The 20,023-nt window shown below is 44.9% G+C and overlaps 1 protein-coding gene across 1 annotated transcript in view; it reads left to right on the forward strand.

Annotated features, from left to right (window-relative positions):
* BIRC6 (baculoviral IAP repeat containing 6) overlaps positions 1–20,023 on the forward strand; it is a 1,973,616-nt gene that overhangs the window by 1,423,401 nt on the left and 530,192 nt on the right. Inside the window, exons 54-55 of the mRNA XM_085609819.1 lie at positions 8,502–8,723; positions 13,488–14,268. Coding sequence (XP_085465945.1) covers positions 8,502–8,723; positions 13,488–14,268 — 1,003 coding nt within the window. The remainder of the gene's footprint in view (positions 1–8,501; positions 8,724–13,487; positions 14,269–20,023) is intronic.

The following is a 20,023-nucleotide window of genomic DNA, read 5'->3' on the forward strand; positions in this document are numbered from 1 at the left end:
TAAATCTGTTATTTTCTTACCATGTAATGGAAGTGCATTTTTAATTTTCTCTCATAGGACACTCCTCATGTTGTTCTAACCATTATAATCTGTTTTCTGAAATGATCATTGCTGTTTTAAATAAAGGCAGATTACTAAAGTCAAACGTTGGTACCTTTGTCTTCTCAAATATAGAACTTAATGAGCTAGTATTGGTTAAGCCTCACTTGTAAGCTGCTCTCTAAAGGTCTTTCAAACCTGTGTTTTTTAATTCTTTTTCCTATGTGTTCTAACAGATCTCAGGGTTTTCATACTGTTGAGGCTGACAATCCTATAAAAAAATCCCTTTTGTGTCTGCACATCTGCACACAGAAAATTGGTAGTTCACTTCAGCTAATCTCCACCAGATTACCAGATTTCTGTGTTGACTGTTAAAGTATTAGACTCCTGAATTCATCTTTCTCCATGGAACCAATACATGCAGCACAACTCCTATTCTTCCTAAATTATAAAACATAATTTGATTAAAGTTTTGTGTGGACATATAATGAATACTTCGAACAAATTTCACATCTTTTAATCTTCCCCAGCAATCTAAATAGATCCCAGGTGGTTCCCAATAGTTCCGCCATGGCTTCAGCCATTTAAAATTTCAGCCACGAACCTGCTTGCGGCCACAGATCTTTTCAGTATACCACTGTTACGAGAATGAAAAATTTCCTAGCAGTTGTAACGGAAAGTTTCAATTCTATTAAGGACATGAAGGCGAGGATTATGCTTTTCTTTCTCCTTTATTTTAAACAGCCATTTTAAACAAAGGCGTCAGACTGGATCTGGAAAACTTTCCGCAGCAGCACCACTGTGCGCTGGGAGCGACGCCGCACGGCTCCGCCCTGACGTCGTCCACGGATGTGACGTCAGCAGAGCCATATATGCCGCCCCCGGCGCGCTGACGTCAGTTTTCTTCTTTTCCGCGTCCCAACGCTGTTTCTGGAAAACCAGCGGTTCCTTGGCCTGTTTTTTTTTTTGGGGGGCCTCTCGACGCCTTCAGCGGCATGGAACAGTGTGCAGTGCCTTCAGGCTTTAGGGCGTGTGAGACCTGTGCACGCCAGATGTCTGTAATGGACCGGCACGCCATCTGTATGTGGTGCCTAGGAGTGCACCACGACTCCAAACAGTGCGACCCCTGTCAACAAATGAAACCTAAGTCCTTGAGGGAGCGTCGTATGAAATTGCTGGCCGCACGGCTGTCCAGTCCAGTGTTGTGTCTGGCCTCTGACTGTGGTTTGCCCTAAGAGATGTTCCCCTTTGTTTGGGGTGTCCATACTCCAAGTGGGGTACTTGTATTCTATTATATAGCTCTGCTTTGTTATGTGGGCCTAGAGATCTTTTGGGCTCTATGCGTCCCCTTGTGGTCTTATCTTGCCGTTATACGGTGTTCAATGTTGTGACATGGCTCAATCTTCTATACGTCATGGGTCATCTGGCTTAAATGTGTCATTCTCTTCCTTGTGAGCCTTTCATGGTGTTTTTCATGCTTAAAATGAGGAGACCACCTGCCATTAATGCACTAGGTGTGCTCCTATACCACCCATGTTGCATGGTTGTGGCTCATTTGATATATATATTATATATCACCTGCTGTGAGGTCTGGTCCTATATCTCCATGGGTCAGGGAGCTTTTCAGGGCTGCACTCTGGATTGCCCTTCGTCTACGCTGCAGGGTGTCTTTCAGTACACTTAGGGGTACTTTGTTGCTTTTCCTGCATCTTCAGCGATATGGTCCCTTTTTGCATCCCAGTACCTGGGGTGGTTCCCCGGATTTACACTGCTCCCTTCTTGGTGTGCAGATACTGAACGATATCTCTCTTTCTGGACGAGGGTTAATTTTTACTCCCAATCGGAGGATGTGGTCTACGATTCTGATATTCTTTCCTACATTTATACACCTATTGGTACTCTGATGCCTCTGCTGCCACTTCCTTCGGATGTGCCCCTTTCATTAGGTATCACCCTATACTATGTCCGCTGTGCATGCGAGACAGCTCTTCTGTTGTCAGTCATCTTAGGGTCTGCACCCTGCATGTCTGTATTTGGTGAGTTAGTTCTCACCTTAGTCTTCAACCTGCCTGGTTGGGCAGTCCTATGCTTATTTTAGCTACGCCACCTTGTTGTCTTTGTGGCTGTCGGCTCTGTGCATGTTTCAGTGGTGGCCCGCAACAGCGTGCTTCAGGTTGTTACTAATCGACTCTGTCCCCCCTTTGGTGCCTGGGTGTGCACTTGGCGTGTTTCTTGTTCCCACCTGTCCTTCTAGGACATTGCTCAGTTTCTACCCCTGGCCCTTTAGGTCCTGGCTGTAGCTTCGCCGGCCTTCCTTCCGTGGGCTACCCTGGTAGGCTCTGGTTGCCTCTCTTCATGTTTTTTCCCCAACCTTCGTTGGTGTCTACATAGTGCGCCATTAAGCTGAGAGTGGTGGTCCTTCCTCCTTCGTTCGGGACTCTCCCTCTCCCTCTCCCTGGTATATGGCTGGTGCCGTTTCTACATCTCATACTTAAACGGGTATGGTGTAGCACCATTGTCGCATTTTTTGGGACGCCTTGCCTCCCGTTATCTTTTCCTCTTCCAAGCTAATTGGGTTGCTGTCTGGTTGTCCCACCACAGCCTTCCTCATTGTCCGTCACTCTGTTGCCGGCTCAGTGCTTGGGCACTTTGTTGTTATGTCGCAGATCCCCCCCGCCCCCCCCCCCCCTCCACCCGGGGTATGGCTGTGGTATCTATTCTAAGTTAAGGAATCTGCAGCTAGATGTCTCTATCACATGTACGAGTTAATTACCTTCGATAACGATGTATCTGGTGGAGACGTTGTCTAGCCGCAGATTCCTTAATGCCCACCCATCCTCCCGTTCTGCGAGAACCTTGCCAGGTGGACTTCTCCTCTTGCCTACTTTCAGTTGCCATTGGTTTTCTTTCAAGGGTGCTCACATAGTTGCGCCCCTTTCAGAATTACCATATGCAGCTGCCTCCCTCCAAGTGGCTTTTTCCTGTAGACGGTGCCTTTTCATTCACTGTCATCAGGAGATTCTTCTTCTTCTCCTCCTGCTGTATTCCTCCCACCTGCCTTCTCCATTAACTAGAGGCTCTTGTCTCCTATATAGTCATCTTCTTTGACGATCTCTTCAGCTCTGTTTCACACTTCCATAGTTATAAGGGAAGATACATTCTTGAAGTACATTGTACTTTCTGTAAGGAGGATACCTTCTTAAAGTACATTGCAGTTTCTTCTGTGCTCCATCCTTGTTGGACGGCACAGTTCTACATGGTAATAACAGTCACAGTTCTACATAGTAATAACAGTCATAGTTCTACATAGTAATAACAGTCACAGTTCTACATAGTAATAAGTCTATTTTTTTTTTGTCTGTTGATATATTCTTCCCTTGTCGCTTGCACTTTGGGAAGGGTCTACGCTTCGCTATGCGGGGTTCTTTCTCACAGCGTAGTTCCGCTTTTGCTTTTTTACTTATATGTAGACAGTGTCTGATACTGTCTTTTGTGATGTTTTGCACCATCTGCCTCATTTATTTTGCAGATTTTTCATCCTTCGCACACTGTTCCCATACTTTCACAGTTTTTGTTGGTGGGTCCGCGTTGTGCTGCGGAAACGTTTCTCCGATGAAAACTGACGTCAGCGCGCCGGCAGGGACTAATATGACCTCGCTGACGTCACGTACGTGGATGACATCAGGGCGGGGTCGTGTGGCACCTTTCTCCGGCGCGCAGAGGTGCTGCTGCAAAGAATTTTCCGGATCCAGTCTGACGCCTGGGTATATTCTAAGTTAAGGAATCTGCGGCTAGACAACGTCTCTACCAGATGCATCATTATCGAAGGTAAGTAACTCGTACTGTTGGTCAGTTGTCACTCCTTGGCTGCTTAGTTGACTTGGCACCACATGTGCTATTCCTCACCGAAACTTTTCTCCATGAGGACTCCTCCCCTGATGTTGTCCAAGCGTTGCTACCAGGCTACCTCATTAATAGGTTAGACTGGTCGGGCAAGGGAGGTGGCAGAATATCCATCATACGGGGAAACACTCAAGGGTTGACTATTTTCCATGCCACTAGATCCCTTTTTTACTTTCTCTTTAAAGAGTGCCCAGCGAGGCAACAAATCTTCCTGGTTCACTGCTCATTTAATGACCTTAAAAAGGGAGTTGCATAAAGTCCTATGATGAGGCTAGCATACTTGAATACAGGAAAGCTGTTCGGAATTACCATGCGGGAATACTTCTCAAGTATCCTACTATTCCGTAAAGATCGAAAATTCGTCCAATTCCCTGAAGGAGATCTTTCAGATCTTTAAAGAGATCACAGGGCCTTATCTAGCCAGCTCTACTCCAGAAGACCCTGTAGAGCATAGCAACAACCTGGCACTCATCTTCCAGAAGATGGTAATGGACATATACTCCTCCTCCTCTGACCGGCCAAATCTGGTCGACTCTCCATCCAGAAAGCCTCCTTTAGAGCGACTAGAAGGTAGTTTTATGGCCTTCTCTAATCTCACTTTGAGCCTTCTTATTGACCTTTTAAGTGCACTAAAATCAGGTTCCCCATAGATCTGCCCCCCCCTTTCCTCTGCATCCTCTGCCAAGGGCCTGAAAGTATTGCTTCTGCCCTAACAAATCTGTTGAATTTATTCCTCATCAGGGAACAGGTCCCCTCTCAATGGAAGCAGTTTTTCTGGCAGTGGTTGAAGAACTAAGACAACTACTGGATCAAGGAGGTTCTGCAGCCATTATTCTTTTTGATCGTAGAGTTGTCTTCGATTCGGTAGATCATGCCACACTCATTCAGAGAATATCAAATTTGGGTATTAATGGCAGAGCACTGAAATGGCTTACCTCTTTGGAGAACAAAACCTTTCAGGTATTAGATCAGTGCTGTTACTCCGATAGCCATCATCTTAGCTGTGAGGTGCCACTGGGGTCCTCCCTGAGCCCCACTCTATTTAACCTTTATATGTATCCCCTGGCTGAAATTGTTACCGAAGGTAAGTAACTCGTACTTTTGGTCAGTTGTCACTCCCTGGCTTCTTAGTTGACTTGGCACCACATGTGCTATTCCTCACCGAAACTTTGCTCTATGAGGACTCCTCCCCTGATGTTATCCAAGCGTTGCCACCAGGCTACCTCATTAATAGGTTAAACTGGTCGGGCAAGGGAGGTGGCGGAATATCCATCATACGGGGAAACACTCAAGTGTTCGTCTTTACCTCCTAATACCCAGAATTGTGATCGTTTACTATTTTCCATGACACTAAATCCCATTTTTACTTTCTCTTTAATCCTTCTGCACAGGACTCCGGGCCTGTGTGCTCATTCTCTACAAAACTAATTGCTGGTCTGGCCATAGATGGGGCTAATTTAATCTTGCTTGGTGACTTTAATATACATGTGGATGATATCAACAGTGGCGCCTCTAAGAATCTTTTTACAAGACCTTGCCTCCTTACAGCTTATGTAATTGGTTGAGGGCCACACCCATGAGAAAGGGCATACTATTGACCTAGTGTTTAGCAACATAACCAATTTACAGGTGCAAAGCCCTCTACCTTTAACCTAGTCAGACCACTTTTTACTCCCTATTATTCTACCTACAACTTCCCCTTTAGTGGCCAGTCAAATTAAATGGTTCTGGCCTACACTGAACCCCAAGGATTAGTTAGCTGCCTTGGATTCATCTAGACCGATTCCTCTGACCAAATGACCTTGTCCACCTGCAGGTTCAATGAGTGGATTACTAGTTCGCTAGTTGCTGTGTTACCAACAAGGTGGCACAAGAGTGCCCCCTGGTTCACTGCTCATTTAATGACCTTAAAAAGGGAGTGCAAGCAATTAGAGATAAGTTGCATAAAGTCATATGATGAGGCTAGCATACTTGAATACAGGAAAGCTATTAGGAATTACCACGCGGAAATACTTCTCAAGTATCCTACTATTCCGTAAAGATCGAAAATTCATCCAATTCCCTGAAGGAGATCTTTCAGATCTTTAAAGAGATCACAGAGCCTTATCTAGCCAGCTCTACTCCAGAAGACCCTGTAGAGCATAGCAACAACCTGGCACTCATCTTTCAGAAGAAGATAATGGACATATACTCCTCCTTCTCTGACCGGCCAAATCTGGTCGACTCTCCATCCAGAAAGCCTCCTTTAGAGCGACTAGAAGGTAGTTTTATGGCCTTCCCTAATCTCACTTTGAGCCTTCTTACTGACGTTTTAAGGGCACTAAAATCAGGTTCCCCCATAGATCTGCCCCCCCCCCCTTTTCTCTGCATCCTCTGCCAAGGACCTGAAAGTATTGCTTCTGTCCTGACAACTGTTGAATTTATACCGCATCACGGAACAGGTCCCCTCTCAATGGATGCAGTTTTTCTGGCAGCGGTTGAAGAACTAGGAACAACTACTGGATCAAGGAGGTTCTGCAGCCATTATTCTTTTAGATCGTAGAGTTGTCTTCGATTCGGTAGATCATGCCACACTTATTCGGAGAATATCAAATGTGGGTATTAATGGCAGAGCACTGAAATGGCTAAGCTCTTTGGAGAACAAAACCTTTCAGCTTTAGATCAGTGCAGTTACTCCGATAGCCATCGTCTTTGCTGTGAGGTGCCACCGGGGTCCTCCCTGAGCCCCGCTCTATTTAACCTTTATATGTATCCCCTGGATGAAATCGTGCACTCAAATTGGTTGTCATTGGTCTCTTATGCCGATGATACCCAGCTGGTTATATCAATTTCCCCTGACCCCAGCTCAGTTGTCCCCATGTCTTCGGGAAGTGGCCAGATGGATGGCTAACTGCCAACTAAAACTTAATGAAGACACGACTGAGGTCATGTTACTGAGTAACGATTTCAGTAATAAGACCCTGACTCCCCTGCCGGATTGTTTGGGTAGTCTTCCTAGTCCAAAAAGCTCAATAAAGAGCCTTGGGATGTGGTTGGACAGCAGCCTCACGAGGGACCACCAAGTAAAAAAGCTTGCTGCCAGTCGTTTTGGCGTTATGAGACTGTTGAGGAAGGTCCCAAATATTCTTCCCCTCGCAGCTAGAAGACTGTTCAGGCCCTTGTAGTATGACGCCTGGATTACAGCAATTCCTTATATCTCAGTTCACACAGATATGTGGTAGAAAGGTTGCAGGTTGTACAGAATGCTGCTGCTCATCTCCTCATTAACGTCCTGAGACACCATTACATCAAAAAGGCTTTGGTATAAATACACTGGCTCCCAGTCGAGAACTGAGTGCAATTCAAGGCCTTGTGTATCATGCACAGGGCACTTCACAACAAAGGCCCCTAATTGCTAAAGATTTTTAGCCACCCTATATATTCCTGGTAGACTTGTTAGATCCTCTTCGGCACACCTGCTGAACGTTCCCAAGATTCTCAGGTCTCATTGGGGAGACCGCTTAATGGCCTACATGTCCCCCAAACTGTGGGACACCTTAGCACTAGAGTTACGCCAACTATACCATTAACTCTCTTTCTGTAAGGCCTTGAAAACTTGGTTATTTGGGAATTAACTCACCCTTCTGTTGTGGTCTGGTGGCATGCGATGTCTATTCTAGAGCTAGGAGGCCTTCAGGTAGCCATGCTCCGCACAAGAACTATAGAACAGAGTAGCTAATTAAAGACTGTCTAGCATCTGTGAAAATATATTAATTGACTCAAAAAGGGGCAGCAATTCAAATTAAACACAAAGTCTATATATGAAACAATTCCTTAACCAGAAAAGGAACAAAACAGGATGTCCAGAATACAAGAGAGGGCTTCAGCTCTTCAGCAAATCATCCAAGTTGCGATATCGTAACCAATGTTCAGCATACAAATGACTAGCATTAGCCATTTTCTTGTGTCCAGTACAGTGAATTTTCCATGCAAAACATCTTAGTCTTTAAAAAGGAGGCATCTGAAAACTAATTACACAAATGAACACACCTGTGCCCCTCATAATTTTTCTTTGGTTGCATAGATTCTCAAGAATAGGTTTTATTTATTTTAGTTATTTGCTACAGCACAAATCCAACTTCATGGTGCAGTTGACATAACAGACCGAAACCATCCTGTGATGACGAGGTGAGGTATGGTGAAATGGAAGAGAGCACTGCTGTTTTTAACTTGCACATTAGATATTTTCCATTATGTTTTGCATATTTCACAATTTGACTAATCATGAATGACAATAGTTCTTAGTGAAACTGCATTTAAGTACAGCAATTGTTTTGGTGATTCAAAATTGAAAAGAATGTGTTTGATAACCTGTTTGGCTCTGAGTGATACCATTCTGGTGTATGCCTTCTTTAACTATGGTCAATTTTTTGTTAGTCAGGGATTTTGAAGGATGATTTAAGCTATTACAAACATTCTTGTTTCTAAGGCTTTAATTACGCATCTGCTTTTTGTCCTTTAAAATATGTTCCTATTATATTATAATTGATGTTTCAATATTTTGCTTGTTTATTTTCTAGAATTCAGACCTTGTTGAAATGGGTTAGTGATTCTGCAAGCGTTGCAGCAATTAAGCAAAGTGGCCGAATCAACAACAGTTGCCTGAATAGTTCAAACAGGGAGTATGGCCTTTTAATGCCATCACCATCTCATTTGCACTGTGTGTCAGCAATTTTGTGGCATAGCTACGAGCTTCCTGTTGAATATGATTTGCCTGCATTACTGAACAGAGACCTTTTTGAGTAAGTAATGTTTATATGCTTCATAGATCAGTTTGTGCCTAATTGTATATTGTGAGTGGTACTGTACATGGTGCATCTCTAGTAATTTAACTATAGCCAGTCTACAGATTCTCAACATCTTACACCTAGACTATGCTTAAACATCCAAAAGTGAGACCCTGTGAAGCCAGCATTGAAGACACTTGACTAGTTGTCAGTAGAAGAGAGAATCAAGTTTAAAGGCTGTATATGGTACATAAAGAAAAATGTACCCCATTTCATACCAACCTGGATCTCTCTGGTCAGCTACATTTCATCAGATCGCTGAACAGACTTCCAAGAGTTAAATACAATAAGACCAATCTCTATAAGTGCTCTGAACTCAATGCTAAGGTCACAAACTCGCTGTTTGTGCTTCAGGCTGCAACCCCTAAAACAGAACTTTTCAGAATAACATTCGACTAAACCAAGGAATTGATGGCTTTGAATGAGAAATATTGGATAGGACTCATGCCCTATAGTCAATTGGACTTCTGCTGTTCCAGAGTGCTATACCTTAAATACGGACCGTACAGTGCTCTGTAATATCTGTTAGATTACACTAGTGCTTTATAATTAATTCTTATAATTGTCATTTTAGAGGATCCTCATTTTGGAGAGGATCGATATAACTTTGGCTTAAAGAAATCTCAGTGATAGTTCACTCCCTCACCTGTGCCAGAAACAGAAGCACACCTCTGTTTCTCTTTAAAACATATGATAACCTTTAATTGTACTTTTCACCCTTCCCCGTAAATTGAAATTGGCAATAGATTATTTCAAGAAATATGTCTTCTTATTAGTTCTTTCTCCCCTCTTTAACTCATTATTCATGATTTGTGTCTTTTCTAGCCAGTTATTATTTTCTATTTATATAGATTTATTTGTAATATCCTATCACATGTCTAAAATTACTAGAAAACCTGCATAAGAGAGGAGAGTGGAAGGCCCACAAGGAGGAGCTGAAAAAATGTGTAGAAGTTGGAGAAGCAATTTTAGAGTTGTCTTAGAGAATATTATGTAATCTTTGGGATTAAAAGTTAGAACATATTTTGTATGTATTTTTGTGTAACTTTTGGATCAGAACTAAATTATTTCCAGGGCTCAGATCCTTGGAAACAGAAATGTTCCCCTTATCTTTTTGCTGTCTAAGATGTTTACCTGCAAATAATTAGTCTTATGCTGTTAATCGATCCATAGTGGATTAATTTGTAATGCACGGTACATTATGTGGAAGTCCTGTTTATCCGAAAGTGTGGTTCAGAGTGCAGAAAACTTTATTTGATTTTATTTGTAGTAATTCTTACAATCTTAAATTATACCTTGTAGCCAGATAGCGACTTTAACATTTCTACTGTGCCATTCGGTATCACAGAATATGGGCCTGCTCTATAGGCTACTGCAATCCTACTTGTGATAGTGTCAAAAGTGTACCTGACGTTACAATAAGGAGCAATAATGTCAGCTTGTTCTTGAAAATATGTAAAAACTGAAGACCGCATTTTGTGCTTCCTTTTAAGCTTACTTCTCATGACACATCCTAAACTCAATATTTTAAGTACTCTAGCTTTGTGGGTAATACACTTGTCAAAGATTTCCATGAGTAGTGTGTATGGTTTTTTGAAGCATTTATAACTATAACAACATGTAACGACCTATAAATGGAAAGTATTGCTAAAACAAAAAGAAGCGTTCTCAATCTACAAGAAATGCGTCAACCATGCCAGAAAGCAGATCAGTGACCTACAGGTTGCATATAGGTCGCGGCATTTAACACTTCATTCCCTCTTTTAGCTTATCCTACTAAGTCACTGTAATATACCCCCATAGCAGGTATAGTGGCACATTTCTCAGTGATAGTGTGTATACCTACATAATTTACTTGTGCCTTGATCCTCCAGTGACATCCCTTCCAGGTGTGCTTTAAAGGGCTGTGTTGCATGCAGATTGTTTTCTAGGATATTGTTTTCTGCCTGAAAGAGTAGATTATTTTATCACTTTTCAAAAACCCCATAATTGCCCTTCACTGGTATCTGATTGTAATATGAAAAGACCAGATTGTATATTGAGGTTGTTTTTCAAAGTTGTAGCAAGTTTTTCTGCTGGAGCTAGAATATGGAGGAAGATGACTGCTTTCCCTCTCTTCTTCACAGACCTAAGGCAAATGATGAAGTACTGGGTTATGTACTGCTGTCTCTGTCCACCTTCTGCCTTGCCTCATTTGGGTCTGTAGAGACCACCAGGCAGCAAATGACCTTTGCTTTGCTTAGCAGTGGCTAAAGGCAGCAGCCCTCAACATTGGCAGGGTGAGAGGGGTAATTAAGGAAAGAGGGAGGTAAGATGGGAGGCAGGATGCAAGGAACATTTTTAAATATATGAGGAGAGGGAGGGCACCAGAAGGAGGTGAAGAAACATGGTAGGGCAACAGATTTTTGTTTTTAGCGTCAAGCTGCTGGGAAGGGTGCACTAGATGTGTGTCAAGGCTTTCATGTGCTGATGGTACAAGAGACATGCAAGACAGATCTAACTGCACGTAAACTTGTCTGTATTTAACATTAGGGAATGTCTGTTTAGGCATTGGGCCTAGAAAAATGCATTAACTGTTTGAATGGTAAGGCTAACAAATATGTGCTCAATCACCATGTTTTGACTTTAGACATGCCAAGTTTTCTGTCACTGTTCAATGTAACAAGACAGAATAAAAACTTTCTATTTCTCGTGTGTGTGTGTGTGTGTGTGTGTGTGTGTGTGTGTGTGGTTGTGTGTGTGTGTGTGTGGTTGTGTGTGTGTGTGTGTGGTTGTGTGTGTGTGTGTGGTTGTGTGTGTGTGTGTGTGTGTGTGGTTGTGTGTGCGTGTGTGTGTGTGTGTGTGGTAGTGTGTGTGTGTGTGTGTGTGTGGGGTAATCTCATCTGCAAGGCAAGATGACCTTCCAGAAATCCGTCCTGAAAGGAATACGAAAAAGTAACATTACTTCCACATGCTTCTATAAGGGTGCATTTTTTGCAGCAAACCAGGAGCTCAGCACGAGTGACCTCTCCTCATTCTCTAATACAACATTACTTATAAAGGTTTATAAGATACTGTTGAAGGGGTAGGCAGACACTTGTGCGTTGATCAGGAGGGATGCTGAAAGGCCGAATTCCACCTGCTGACCCATAGAAAAAATAAGGCATCCAGAGAACCTTATTAATTGGTTAATATAGTACAGCTTAGTAAATTGATACAACCGTTTAGGTCGAATGGGATGGCTTAAACCATTATAGTGACATTGGGTAGGAAATTGATTAGTAGAAAAGGGATGGTATGAAATGTGTTAGCGGCTTCCTTAACCTTCCCTGTAATTTGCATGCTACCTGGTGAGTTGTTTATCCTAATTGTGATCATACTCATACACTTGTAATGTAGACAACATTATAAATGTGAAAAACCATTCATTGTAAATGCTTATTGATTGGGAATACCAGAGTGGTGCCCCATTTCATCTCAGATGATAGATGACAGGTTTGTCCTTTCAGTTCTGAATTGTGCACATCTAGCAAGAGGAGGGATGAGAGAAACCTGCCAGTTCTTCTTTTCTATGGAAAGAATGTTTCCTTTTGATACTAATGGGATCTACCTGGTAATATTGGATTGAACACAACACAAAGGCAACATGTATTAATTGGCATATGCTATGTGGGTCTTTTTCTCCAACAATCCCCACAGCTCCAGTCAGCTATTCTGTGGGATCACCTTAGGGAAGAGAGGTTTTTATAACAAAATTGAACATACATAAATATTAAAATAGGGTGTTTTTCAACCTTGGGTTTACAAATAACACAAGACTGCTCCAGCTTGATTGTCATTGTCTTAAATTAAATGTCACTGAATAACATCCTGTTGTTGCTACCTACCCAACACTTCTGTATATGTATTACAAAGTCAGTGATTGTTACTATTTATGGCTTTCCACTGAAAATACATTTTTACATTGCTAATACATTTGGCACTGTTTGACAAGTCTGCTGAAACGTTTGATCACCCCTAACGAAATTGGCTAAGGTATGACATGCTGTTGTTCATGCTGATACATATAGGAGAAGGGGATAGAGATAGAGAGAGAGTGAATGAGAATATATATGAATATAGATATGCAGAGTGTAATATGCTATGTATTATCATTGTTAAGAGTGGAAAGGGGCTGTGTCTCACGAGGTGCAAAGCGTTGAGTGGGTAATGATACCCCTCCCCATCCTTGAGTCATGGCCCTCCCACACATTAGTGATAATAAATATCATTGTACTCTGCATATCTGCTTACTGTGTACATGTATGTATATATATATAATGTGTGTGTGTGCATGTATGTGTATATATATATATATATATATATATACATATATATATATACATATATATATATATATATATATACATATATATATACATATATATATACATATATATATATACATGTGTAGTTATAGGGATAGATATAGCTGAGTTTTGTGGAAGGTTGTACATTCTGCCTAAAAGTAAAAGGAGCCCAAAAATGGCCCAATAAAAATATATTTGTTAAAATTAATGAAATTGTTCTGTTAGTTTAAACTGTTTTTATGCAAACTAATTTATTTGTAGCAGTTAATGAGGCCACTCTTTCAAAACAAAGGCAAATATGTATTCAATATCTGTCTATTTTGAGTTTTTTCCTATTGAAAAGTTGTCGGTTAATATTAAAATAAGTTAAAATGATGTTTTCTATTTCTAGGTCGCTGTACAAATGGTCTATGTCGCTCCCCTGCAACTTAGTTTTGAAGAAAGCTGTTGACAGCCTGCTGTGTTCCATGTGCCACATTCATCCTAACTATTTTTCTTTATTAATGGGCTGGATGGGTATTACGCCTCCTCCCATGCAGAGTCAGCATGGACTGTCCATGACAGATGACAGTAAAAAGGAGGATCTCGATGCATCCCTGACTGATGACTCTAAAAATGCACAAGCCCCTCTTGCACTAAATGAGTCTCAGTTGGCCACTTTGGCTGCCTCATCTCAATCCCCAGAAGCAATCAAGCAGCTGCTGGACTCTAGTATACCCTCCTTGCTTGTGAGGAGTTTGGTTAGTTACTGTTTTAACCACATTTCTAGTTCGGACTGTACTGCACTCTCTACCGACAACAACCAAGAAAAACTCAAGAAACATCATGTCCCTCAGCACTTTAATAAAATGCCCATCACAGCAGACCTTGTTGCGCCTGTCCTTAGATTTTTAACAGAAGTTGGAAGTAGCCATACCATGAAGGATTGGTTAGGCAGCTCTGAAGTTACTCCGCTCTGGACAGCACTCCTGTTTCTATTATGCCATTCGGGTGCTTGCTCCGGGGCATATGCTGCTGGAGCACAGCAGACCACTGGAAGGTCCACGTTGCTTTCTGCCTCTGTGGGAACAGGACTGACTACTCAGCAAAGAACTGCAGTTGAAAATGCATCAGTGGCATTCTTCCTGCAGTGCATATCGTGTCACCCTGGTAACCAGAGACTCATGGCGCAGGTATGATGCAACAATTCAATAGTGTATTTTCTAATTTTATGTACGTATGATATCAATGTGGATTTTATGTTTTAGCTGAAAAAGATTACGGCTACTGTGTGGCATCAGCACTCTGGGAAACAAAGTGACATTTTAAGCTAATTGAACCAATTTGGATATAGTTGTTTTTTTGCTTTAATGGCACAGGTTAACTGAATTATAGTTAATGTATTTCCATATATTTAAATTTTTGTTGTCCCCAATGTTGCTGTGGTCTCCCATTTAATGGAGGTTGCTTCACGTTCTAGATCTCCCTTTTAGTGATGTTGTACTTTCCACCATTGGTAGCTGGGAAGGGGTTATGGCAGAGAGTTAGAGATGGTGAATTTTTTTTTTTTTTTTTTTTTTTGAAAAAGTTTTTATTGAACAATAATTCGGTTACAAGTATGGGCCTACAACCACCCGGGCCGGCCGCTAGGTACATAAGGAAATATACACATATCAAGGCAACAATCAGTTCCCAGGGCACTGCCCCGCAGTGGCTCAAGATAGTTCTCGAAGAACAGCAAGCGTCAGTCCAACAATAACAAAAACAAAAGGAAAAACAATAAAAACAAAAGGCGAGTTATGAGGGAAACCAGTGCGGGTCAGGCTCCCCCCGGGAGACTCCAGTCAGGACAATTGAGCAATCCGCTAAAGAGAGGAGTACCAGGAGGCCGGGGACGGAGGGGGGGGGGAAGGGGGTCAAGGGAGATGAACGTCCAAATGTAGTTGTTACAAAAAGCGCCAGGAACCATCAAGGGTCAGGGGGACATGGCGATATCAGTGTCTACCAGGGGGGGCGTACATATGCCTCCGCGATATGCGTTCCATTGCCCCCAAATTCTACCCCATGCCCCCGGCTTGCCACGGGCCACATACACTGTCTTCTCCCTAAACATACACCAGTCCATATTCTCCTTCCATACTGACACGGTGGGCGGCCGTTGAGCGCCCCAAAGTTGCGCTATATCCCTCTTGGCAATCATGTTCCCTAGGGCCGCCCACCGAGTCTGAGCCGCGCTGTAGTCATTGGGCTCCCACACATTCAGGACACAGCGACGCACCTCCGGCAGCAGCACAACCCCAGTGACCTGTCCCATAACCGTGTGGACCCGGCGCCAGTAGTCCGCCACCTCGCGGCACTCCCAAAGGATATGAAGAAAGGTGGCGCTGAGCCCACAGCCTCGCTTACAGAGCCCGTCGTCGGAAAATCCCATCGAGACCAAGCGCGGACCCGTCACATACACCCGGTGGAGGATCTTGAGCTGTACCAACCGGAGACGAGCCGGAATGGCAACCTCCTTGGGGGACGACAGTGCAAACTGCCAATCTTCGTCGTCCAGTTCGACCCCATCCCCAGTCCAAGCCTCCCGAAGGCGCACCAGGAGGTCCGCCCGGTGATTAATCAATTTTTTATAAATTAAAGAAATAGTACTATCAGGGACATGTCCGTCAAGTATGCGGTCCTCGAGGGGCGAAGAAACAGGGATCTTGGTCCCCTCCCCGAAGACCGAGAGCAGGGCGTGTCGAACCTGGGCGTAGCGGAAGAACTCCCTGTCGGTCAGCTCATATTCGGCCTGGAGCACCGCGAAAGTCTTGACCGCGCCCTTGTGCCACAGGTCTCCCACTTTGCTGATACCAATCGTGTCCCACTGGTCAAACCCCTTGGTGGTCCACAAGCTGCCCAGGCGGTCGGAGGCAAACAAGGGAGTAGCACATGTTAATCGCTCACTCCAGCCCATGGCCGCAGTGGCAGCCCTCCAGGTCCGCACAGCAATCTTAGTAGGGCCCGTAAGGGTCCGGCCAGCCAGGCGGGAATAAAGTGCCCTGTTGTAGTTCCCGCCGGGAAGCAGGAACTTGTCCATCTCATACGCCGGATTCAAGCCGGGCGCATAAGTGGCGTGGTTAATGGCAGATAGCTGCGAGGCCCAATAGTACCTGCGAATGTCAGGAAGCGCGATGCCCCCGTCATACCAGGGGAGAGTGAGCTTGGCAAGAGCAATACGCGCCCGCCCGTTCCACACCAGTCTCCTCTGCAGGCTCTCCACCTCCCGAAAGTAGGCCACTGGGATAACGTCGAAGGAGTTCTGGAGGGCATAGAGGAACCTGGGAAGGGACATCATTTTAAACAGCGCGGCCCGACCCAGCGGGGACAGGGGCAGCCTGCACCACCGGGCCGTGTCCTCCCGTAGTCGCCGAAGTGGACGCAGGAGATTCTGCTCATAGCGAGCCACCGGGTCCAGCGAAACGTATATCCCCAGGTACTTAAAGCCGCTCAGAGATGTTTGAATCGGGAGCCGAGGCGGCAGGAGAGGAAGACCACCAGAGATGGGATAAACGCAGGATTTAGACCAATTGATCGTGAGACCCGAATTGTTCCCAAAGGAGGTCAGAACGTCAAAGAGGACATTGAGTGACTGCCGCGGTGAGGTGAGATACAGGAGAATGTCGTCCGCATAGAGCGAGACCCGATCTTCGAAGCCCGGGCCCCACCGGATCCCTCTAAGCGAGGGCTCCCAACGGAGCCAGGCAGCGAGTGGCTCCAGGGCGAGAGCAAAAAGCAACGGGGACAACGGGCACCCCTGCCTCGTGCCCCTGCCAAGGGCAAAGGGCCGAGAGACCCGCCCATTCACCACAACTTGAGCCATGGGTCCCGTGTAAAGGAGCCTCACCCAGCCAATAAATCCCTCTCCAAAGCCGAATTTATCCAAGACGGCCCAGAGAAATGGCCACTCAATAGTGTCAAATGCCATCGTGGCATCCAAAGAAACCAGCACGGCCAGTTCGGAGAGGAACTCCGCCCTGGCAAGGGCACCGTGCAGACGCCGCAAGTTAAGAGCGGTGTTGCGGTGCGGGATAAAGCCGCATTGGTCCGGATGAATAAGGTCGCACACGACACTCAACAATCGATTGGCCAGGACTTTCGCCAGGATTTTAGGCTCCGCATTGAGCAGTGAAATAGGCCGGTAAGAAGTACAGCGGTCACGCGGCTTGCCCTCCTTGGGGATAACGACTATAGTGGCCAAACGCTGGTCGGCCGGAAGGGAACCCGCCGCAAGAGAGTCGCGGAACATGCGGCTGAGGAAGGGCGCGAGCTTATCAGGACGCAATTTGTATAGTTCAATGGGCAGACCGTTAGGACCCATAGCCTTGCCCGAGCGAAGGGAACGAATCGCGGTCGCTATTTCATCCGACGATAAGGGGGCGTCCAGCCGCTCCCGGTCCTCAACGGACAGGCCGGGCAAGGCAATATCAGAGATGGTGAATTAATAACTTTTTTTTTTTAAATAAAGGAATAGGGCACACTCAGATAGACATTGACATGAGACATTGTCAGCAAGTGCCGCAGTGAAGCAAAGTTTATTTCCCTACTTCCTGGTATTATGTGCCTGAGATCATACATTTCCTCTAAAAATATTGCTTTGGAAATTTACTTTTTCCAAGGCTTCCACCTCTGTAAGTAGCTATGTTTAAAGTAGGATCTGAAGATGACAGAACCCCCATTATTATCACACTTGTTGGTAATGATACTAGCAGCTTTGGGAAGGTAGTTGGAATTTCTCTGTTGGTATGATCATTGTGTCCCTGATCATATGCCACATCTCCAAACACATCCTGCAGAGCTGCTTCTTCCCTATTGAACCAGCATCAATAGCAGCCACAATAGAAGTAAGGAATATGAGCTTCAGTGGGAAGCAAGAGCCTTCCACAGTGTGTGTTAGAAAGAGCAGTAAATTTCTTCCACCACAGGAAAAATATTCTTGGCACAGTGTTTAAGTGTAGAATGGAAGATCTGCTTCCTCATATTTGCTCTAAGATATTGAAAGGGAGCATGTCACTCATGACACTCCCAACTCTGTTAACTATTGACTTTCGCAAAGCAAATAAGAAATGGTTTAAAAAATAAAAAAAATGCCATTAGATCTAAAGGCTTATAACCTAATAGAATTGGTAGATTCTCACGGCCTGCTCCAGATCTTCTGTTCTTAAAGACAGAGTGAAACTTATATTTTATGTAGAAGTGTATTCATTTGATAAAATTATATTACTAAGCCATGGCTGGTGGCTCACTGGAGTACTGTATCCATTGTCGGGAGCTGTTTGACCCCGTAGTTGGAACTAAATACTGCGGCTCATCCTTGCAGCTTTTAATCTTCCCAAGGTAAACAAAATGAGCACCATTAAATTGGGCATCAGGAGACTTCCACTATCTGTTGCTCGCAACATGAAAGCTCTAAAGGTGAATGTGTAAACTAGAACGGCAAGGCCCATGACTTGGTTGTTTATGTATTGCAAATTCAGCTAGATATATGATGAAATCAGGAATGTAAAATAACTTGCATTAATTATGTTGGCCTTCAAGTTGTATGACTTATTGTAGGCTGAGTCTCCTCCAGCATAGGGGGCATTTGAAAGTGATCCTGAAACCTAAGTGACTGTGGCCAGCCCTAGTACAAGTTCAGTCACTGGTCTGAGATGTAACTGAAACTGAACAAGCTGTCATACTTTCATAGGAAAATCTGACGTTCATATCGCACTTACTCAGCCCTGCTGACCTTTTAAAGACATCTTATTGGCAATTGCTCATTCTTACTAGCCTGTCAGTGGTAATGCTCTTATCCAAGTCTACACATCTTTCATAAATGATCCTAACGGATGACTGCAGTGCTGCCATTTTGCCCAATGCTATGTGACACACTGGCATTTTAGCTATCTGAAAGAGACGCGTTAGTGATAGATTCCTTACCTTAGAATATCCCCAGGCGTCAGACTGGATCCGTAACGTTTTGCTAGCAGTACCCCTGCGCGTCCGTAGGTGGCATTGTGCGGCTCTGTGTCCGTCGCTGGCGTCGTAAGCGCCGAGATGACGTCACGGAGACTACTTAGGCGCCACCAATGCGCGCTGACGTCAGTTCTTTCTTTTTCCGTGCCAGAAAGCGCAGATCCGGTTAGAGCACGTACCTTAGTCACTTTTTGACTACCCTTTTTGAGACTTTTTGTCTCCTTTTCTCCTTGGTGCACGTAGGGATTCCTGGGTTTAAGTCTTGTGGGGCCTGCCGTCGCAATATGTCGGTGGCGGACCCCCACGATGTTTGCCTCTTCTGCCTGGAGACCGACCACGACTCCCGGTCCTGCCGGGACTGTCAGGCCATGGCCCAGAAGGCCTTGAGGGAGCGGTGCCCGAAGCTGCTGGAGGTCCGGCACTCGTCCCAGCGCCGTTCCAGGTCCAGAGACCGTTCCCGGGAACGCTCGCGGGGCCGCAGTCATCGCTCCTCAGGCTCCAAGTCTTCGCCCTCGGATTCGGGTAAGAGACGACACAAAAAGAAGTCGAAGAAGCGAGTTCGCTCTCCGACGTCCCCCCGTCGGTCCTCGGATGAGGGGGACAGGTGTTCTGCCCTGCGGCTCCTTTGGAGCCTGTGAGTCCCGCGGCCTATCCACCTTATCCGGGTCCGTCGGCGACTCCTGAATAGGTGCAAGAATTTCTTTCTACCATGGACCGCCTCTTTAGGCCTCGGGCTCCCGCCAGCGTGCCTTCGCGGTCCCGTGTCTGGATCCTGTTGGGCCGCCGGCTTTGGTGCCACAGGATCCTGCACTGTTGGCTCTGGCCCCGGCGCCACAAGGTCCAGCACTGCCGGCTCCGGCCCAAGCGCCACCTTCGGCTCCGCCTCCGGCGCCGCAGTGGGTGCCATTCATCCCGCCCTTTCCCCGGTTCCAGGACCATTTTGTTCCTACC

Source organism: Triturus cristatus, chromosome 6 (assembly GCF_964204655.1).
Source record: "Triturus cristatus chromosome 6, aTriCri1.1, whole genome shotgun sequence".
Classification (NCBI taxonomy): domain Eukaryota; kingdom Metazoa; phylum Chordata; class Amphibia; order Caudata; family Salamandridae; genus Triturus; species Triturus cristatus.